The sequence below is a fragment of the Frankliniella occidentalis genome, unplaced genomic scaffold, assembly GCF_000697945.3.
Source record: "Frankliniella occidentalis isolate FOCC.00 unplaced genomic scaffold, Focc_3.1 Scaffold280, whole genome shotgun sequence".
Taxonomy (NCBI): Eukaryota; Metazoa; Arthropoda; class Insecta; order Thysanoptera; family Thripidae; genus Frankliniella; species Frankliniella occidentalis.
Window position 1 is genome coordinate 16,481 of NW_026267406.1, and position 7,450 is coordinate 23,930.

The 7,450-nt window shown below is 46.8% G+C and overlaps 1 protein-coding gene across 1 annotated transcript; it reads right to left on the reverse strand.

Annotated features, from left to right (window-relative positions):
* Window positions 1-4,271: 4,271 nt before the first annotated feature.
* LOC127750885 (uncharacterized) lies at window positions 4,272-5,773 on the reverse strand. Its single transcript, XM_052273534.1, has one exon. The coding sequence runs from the start codon at window positions 5,671-5,673 to the stop codon at window positions 5,053-5,055; it is 621 nt and encodes a 206-aa protein (XP_052129494.1). The 5' UTR covers window positions 5,674-5,773; the 3' UTR covers window positions 4,272-5,052.
* Window positions 5,774-7,450: the final 1,677 nt, after the last annotated feature.

A 7,450-nucleotide genomic window follows, 5' to 3' on the forward strand; every position in this document is an offset into this window, starting at 1 on the left:
AAGGAGATGAGCTAGAGGTCTACAAATTTCAGGGTATCTTAGGGGTCACTCCTGGACAACGAAACGCCTGGTGCAAATCCTGGCATTCACCCCTAAGGGGGTAAAAGGCGGTAGCAAAGAAATAGGGGTTGGTCAAAAAAGTAGGAAATTTTTTTTTTTTTATCGTCCCCTGAGGAGTAACTCGTAAAAGTAAAGCCTTTGGGCAAAAATTTTGTCCGTTCGACTCTATCTTGCACCGTTTGGGCGCTAGAGTGCTTTTATCGACGATAATACGGAGAAAATGACCACGTTGCACACAAAGACGTACTAGGAGGCTTCCAATCATAAAATGGAAGAGGAAGTACCCCCAAAAAACAACACATTCTGAATCAGGAACTACCCTCGGATTTGCCGTATCTTTCACTGTTTCGGCCCTAGAGGAGAACATATTGAAAACAATGGCAAAAAGTCAAGTTTTAAGACTGTTTGACAAACAATGCAATCTAAAAACTGCGCTGGTTCTTTTTTTGGTATTTTTTCTTTAGCAAAGCAGAAGGGTGGGGTGTAGTCGTGGTGTTGCCCCGTTACAGTCTTTTGTCATGTGAAAGGGGCAAATCTCTAGGGCCGCAGGCCCCCCACCGGAAGTTTGTTTACCCAAATATGCAAAGTGATTTACCGGTCACATTATTTATTTGGTTATGTTCTTTAGTAAATCGCGAGACTGAAATGGTCGGGCCACAGGCCCGACCATCGCCGCCGGCAGGCCAAGCAGGCCCGGCCCCTGCTTGCGCCGGCACGTTTGTCATCGGCGGCAGCGGCAGCACGGCGGCGCTGGCCGGCGCTGGCCACGCGGTACAGCCGGGAGCGCGTACGTTTGTCATCGGCGTTCGGCACAGGATGGTCGTACAGAGTTCGGACTTTGCGCGTTTGAAAGCTCTTTTCGTTCCCTACAATCGCCTCGCATTCAACCCCCATCCAAAATGAACAGGAAAGGCGCCAGGAGCGAAAAACCGCAGCCGCGTCGCGATTTGGGCTTTTGCCGTGAAATGTATATTGATGCTTTCGCCGACTGGGTCGTGCTATCAAGCTGGGCGAGGGCTTATTTGATGGGTTAAGACGTGCTCTTTAACTGATATCCTTACATCCACTCTCGAAAAGTCAAAGGCAAGCCCGGGAGGGCCGAAAAAACGTCCGCGCTCCATAAGCCGCCGCGCGCCGGCCGGCCCCTCACCCTGGGCAGTAGGCAACGCTGCGCTCGCGGACTGGCCTGCTTCTGGTGAGCGCTTGGGAGCGAAGTGCCACCACCGTCCTTAATCCACCTTGGCACTGTAATCACGCCCCCTTCCCCATTCCCTTCCGGTAAAATGGAGCTGAAAGATGTGAAAACTTTGAGAGACATTTATGCCCTATTTCGCAACAAATCCGACATAGAAATCGTCCAGTTTTATCAGAAAGAGCGGTTTTTAAGACCCCTGAAAGAATGCCCAAAATCTGAGAACATGCAAGTCTTATACAAGATCACGGATTTCAAGGGTATGTACCTGTGGCCAGAAACAGGTGTTTTATTACAATGTTCCTACATTTTCGGCATTTTTCCTTTCAGGTGGTTTTGCAGCCTATTGCAAAAAGTGCAAGAAGTAGCAATGCCTAACACAAGGTTCCTACTTTGAAAACACCAAAATAACGTTTGAAGATTTTGCAGTGATCTTTTTCTTGTGGGCTGCCCGAGCCAGTGTTGGGGTTGCACGGGGGGGATCTACAATGGGGCCGTGCCCGACGCTTTAGTTGTTGATGTTACCCATTGTTGTTGTTGGCCATCCAAATCCTGTCAGGCCACTACCCAAACAGTAAAACTGGAGCTTCCCCTAACTTTACTGATTTACTTTTTTATTTCTGATTTTCATGAATTAAAAATTGTAGGAAAATGCCCAGAATGTAAGTCTGCGTATGTGGTTTGCGCCTATTTGCGTTAAATGTGGCGAGATGCGAGTTTGAAAACTGTCTATTTTAATGATGCGTGTTGGTACGTGACGGTGCGTTATTGTTTGGGTGAGGGAGCCGCGAAGGGAAGAAGTCTCAAAGTTTGTCGTGTGATTTTTTGAATGAATTCAGAAATGGGAGGAGTTTCTGGTTCAACGAGTGTATCTAATATTATTTTGGTCCAATGCGTGTTGTGTTTTACATATTGTCGGCTCGTTGCCGAACGGAAAAAGTCGACTTGTTGTGGAGTCATAACCTATGTAGGTTATGTTGTCAATTTGGTGAGTATTTTTTTCTGGTTGTACTCATTTAAATGTAATATAATGACAGAAAATAATCAACTCTCCAGATATACAAGCATAGGTTTTAACTTCATTAAATTAATACAAGTAATTTTCAGTCACAACTAGTAACGAATTCAGTAAATTGTACAATAACAATACAAACAGCGTTGAAGAATTCAGAATGTTAATCAGAACAAATCATACCTGTCAATCACGGAATGTCCCAGCAAAATTATAATCAAAGTTTTGAAATTACTATAGAAAAAATTGCACATCAGTGGAGTATTGCAGTTGCAGTATATACATCATTGGGATAAAAACAACAGATAATGAAAACAGTCTTTAAAACAAGTCTCCAGTTTAACTTTAAAAGGAACAGATAGACACCAGGGCCTTTGCACAAACCCACTTGATAGCTTTTTCAAAACAGAAGGGTGGGTTTAAAAATATTTAGGATAAATGATGCTAGTGTTACTGATAACAAATCAAAGGCTTTGAATAAACTTTGAATTTTAAAATACTGGATAGCAACTCAAATTTTAACAAAGCAAAGTGACTGGTACGTTTCTTCCGTAGGGAACAAATTTTAGTGGTCTTGCAATAGCAGACTGCAACGTACATGAATTGTTTCAATTAAACAAGAAGGACATGGAAGGCAAAATTAACTTTTTACCTATAAACTTGATTTTGAATTGTAATGAACAAAATTATATAAACTAAAATTAGAGCAAGCAATTAGGAACGCTGTTAAGTGATCAAAGTCTTTGGTGAGCGACAAATAGAAAATCAAGAACTGGATAGATTTCACAAGCTTTAACACAAACAAACAGACATATGCAAAACTTTTTGATCATCACTGGTGTAATAGGCTTGGCTATTGCTCAGCCAAAAAGTAATATCAAACTTGCACAATTTAGCAAAATGAAAACATAAATTGTATAGGCCATGCAAAGTACGTGCATGTGCTAAATTTCAGACTGAATAATTTAAACAAGAAAAGTAAACTTGAAACTTTGTAAGACAAAGCAAAAACAGGAAATAAATGAATACATATCATGCAAGGTACATGCATAAGCTAAACTCAGACTAAATGATTTAAACAAGCAAAGTAAACTTTGAAGCAAAAACAGGAAATACATCAATATATATCATGCAAGGTACATGCATGTGCTGAACTCAGGCTGAATAATTTAAACAAGCAAAGTAAACTTTAAACTTTGAAGCAAAAACAGAAAATACATAAATATATATCATGCAAAGTACATAATGGTTGCATGCTGAATAATTAGAAAGAATAAACTTTTTCATCTCAAAAACAGAAAATAAATAAACTTTTTCATCTCAAAAACAGAAAATAAATAACCTTTGCAACTAAAAAAAACTATGATGAAACTATGAAGAAAAAAAAAAGAAAAAAAAACTATGAGTGTGACATGATGGCATGCTTTTTCTCGCAGTTCCTCTTGACTGGCTTTTTGAGGACCTGGTTCATGACCAGCACCACATCTTGGAGGGCCGCAACGCAGAAGTCCCATACCAGCTTTGTCTTCTGCTCGCTGTGCTGCTGACAAAACTTCACGGCTTGCACTGCAGGTAAGTGAACAACATACTCTTCTACAAAACTTGCGAGCACTTTTGTATGATGACGTTGGATGTGAGAAGGCATGTTGTCCACTTGACACTGGAGGATGGCGGCGAAGCAGTCAACAGCACTTTGAGCTGGTACTTTCTTCTGAGTTGCAGGCCCTTCCGTCAGTGTGCTCACCAGGTGGAGAGGGAAGGTGGCCTCACACTGGAGCAGGCTGCAGCACTCCTCGCAGCTGACCGCATCGCAGTGCCTCTGCACGATGGGCGCAGCTACGTGGGCCGACTTGACCTCCTGCAGCCTCTCCATCTGCCTGGCCCGGAACTGCTCCTCCGGCACCAAGGGCCGCATCGGTAAAGGTACGTTGCCGTTGACATCAATTTCTTTCCCCTCCTCCTCTTCCTCTTCGTCCGCCTCTTCTGGCGCCTCCATTTCCTCCACTTCAGCTTCTTGCTGGAGGAATTGCAGGTCCAGCACTGGTGGTGGAGGCCGAGGGGGAAGCTCCCTGGCGGCTGCGAGCAGCGTCTCCAGGTGGAGGAGGTTCAGGGCGTTGTCGTCCCTGCAATTTTTGCCCTTTGCTGTTGCTGTCAATTGATTGACCAGCGCAGAGCAAAAAATTGCAGGGAACTCCTTCACCGTGAAGGCCCTCTTCGGCCCGGCGCAGTCCCGGAGCACGGAATTGAAGTTCTCAATCACGTCGCTTGCTAGATTCCCCACAGGCAGGTATGCTCTTCCCTCCGCCTGCAGGTCCTCCCACAAGTGTGCTACCGCACGCAGGGTGAGGAGGAAGTGCTCTGGGAACTTCAGATTTTGAGATCCAGGGAACCTCCAAAACTGGATCTCTTCGTTCATCTGGCTCCAGAGCTCTTCGTGTCCTGACGTCAGTGTGATGGCACACTTGTAGAAGCCAGGCGGAGGGTTGGCCACGTGCTTCGTGCCGTTGAGGGAGTCGAACAAGTCGCTGATGCGGTCGCAGAACGCAGCTGTGAACTTCGCTTCCGGGGGCATGACGTTGAGCATGGACATCATCATGACCCCCGTCGCGACTGGCCTGCTCAACAGCTGCTTTGCCTGCGCCACATTCTGCTTGGCGTAGCCCCCCGGCGACAGATGGGACATGGTCACCTTGGGGGCGAGCTGTGGGTGCACCGTCAGGTCGAACCGCACGAACTCGTCGATGTACTGCTTTCTCACCGTGGGCTTCTCCTGCAGATGGTAGAACTCTCAGTGGCCGAGCTCGAGAGGGTACTTGAGGAGCGCGTTCCGGAGGCACTTGAGGAGATGCGGAACATCAGAGATGACGTAGATCTTCTGGCCCCCGAGGAAGAACCACGGGTCTTCTAGACTGGCGCCAAGCAGTTCTACAGCCGTGTAGTTCTTCCCCAGGCCGTCCATCCCGATGGCCCGCACTCGAAGTCCCACGGTGAGTACAGCTTCAATCACTTCCTTGAACATGTCCCTGAAGTGTACGCCGGTTAACCTCTTGCATGTTGGCCAGAAGGCGAGGGGCTGCTTCCAGTCGCCAAAGATGCCACGCACCATCGCGACCATGATTTCCTCGGCGGGCCACGGTAACTTACGACCGTTTCCCAGGTCGACGAGGCCGATGAATTCGTCGTTGGGTTGGTCGTAAGAGAGCCAACGCACCGCCGCGGTCTCATCGACGATGATGATGACGTCCTTGGCGCTGTCGGACATCACCTCGACCCTCTTGGTCAGAGCATGTAAGAGGACAGGGCTGAGTCCCGGCTTGAGGTCCAGGGGGAGGGTGACGGCGCGGAGCGTCTTCCTGGTGGGCTTGATGCCAGGGAAGGCGTTGTAGCCCGCCCTGCCTCGCTTGTGCATCCCCAGGTAGAGCGCCTTCGTGCCGTCGTCGTACCTTCTTCGCTTTGGAGCCCGATCATAGTTCTTGATCTGGCACTCCAGAAGCTTGAAGAAGTTTTCCGACACCCTCTCCCTGCAGAAGTCCAAGGCGTCGTCCTGTCGCGATCTGCCTCGGAACTCCTTGATGATCTCGTCCTTTTTCAGCTGTGAGACTCCAGCTGCCGAATCCTCGCCAATTCTAAGAATGAGCGAGTGTTTTAGATCGGGCGAGTAGGAGAGAGACGATTTCTGGTGACGCGCCCTCTCACCCTATCTAAAACACTAGCTCATTCTTAGAATCGTTCTGCAAATTACGGGAGCTCGGCGCCTGCGAGACGCTGGGTAGGCCACCCCGCGATACATACGTGCACTGCAGGCAAGATGTTGCCTACCCAACAGGCGCTATGAGAGCGTGCACGGCTGAGATTTGGCGTTTCGCAACGGCGAATGACGGACGCACTCTCGGAAAGATCTCCTATCCCCTTCGGCGAATGCCTCGCAGACGGGTACTGGTGTGTGCGGGTGGGGGGGGGGCTTCCCTCTCGGCGTTAGAAAGCCGCCTGACAGGCAATTTGATCTATAAAACACCTGCGGCAACCTGCTGTATGCTACCCCGCTGTCCGATGACCATTACTACGCCCCTCTACTACCCTCTGGCGCCTCGCAGTGGTGAGAAATAGGGCAAAACAGACGAAATTTTTGCGTCTTGGAATGCATTCCGTTCAGCTGACCTTCAAAGGCGACAGACAGGAACCAGGTCGTTTGCACACACACTAAATGGCGAGGGACTATTTTTGTAAGTAGGCTGGAAGTGCACTCTAAAATCTTTTGAACATTTTTATTCATAGCTTACTGAGAAATTTGTTTATACTGGCGTATTGAAAAATGCATAAGCGGGGCATGTTTACAGAACTCAGTACGCTATGAATTAAAATGTTCATAAGATTTTAGAGTGAGCCTTTGTGCACATCCAAACCAAATACAAATTTGTATCTATGTTACATACAAAATACAGCATTTGTACCTAGCCTAGGTACAGTTTGTATCTACTGAAGATGTGCTCAAAGACACGTCTAACCTAGGTACAAAAATTGTCCCTCCCAATTTAGAGTGTGCAAGGGGTGCATTACAACTACAAAAATATATTTCACTTACCGGACATGGCAGGCTGCTGGGCAGTGTCGTCAGTGTCCATTGATTCGGAGCCGGAGCCCTTAAAGAAGTACTCGAAGAAGGCTGTTGAGAAATAATTCCTTGTTAGACTAAGAAATCCACAACCACAGCCATATCAATGCATGTAAAAATAAAAGCTAGCTGACACCATAAAGTTACTTTATTCTTTATGTTTGGTCAATAGCTTTTAAGGCATCATCTGCTACAAATATTTATTACCTTTTGCAGATTCTTCGCTTGGCACTGCGGGGCCGGGGAAATCCTCATGTCCAGAGATGTGGATCTCGTGGACCGTAACCCAGGCATCCTCAGATGGAGCAGCTGATGGTGCTGGGTTTTGAAGTCTCCCCGGATGGCCTGGATCATCCTCAACTACCTCAGCAACAACAGCCTCAGCAGCAGTTTGAAGATCGCCTAGATATAATAGTGTTGTTAATTAAGGATTGCAACTATGCATGGGACATTTCCATTTTCAAATCTTGCATGCAAATTTTCTTCGGAATTATTTGACAGAGAAACTAGGGTGAGGGCACGTTTTAATAGAAATAAACAGGCAAGGGGATACTAGGCCATTTACTTATTTTTA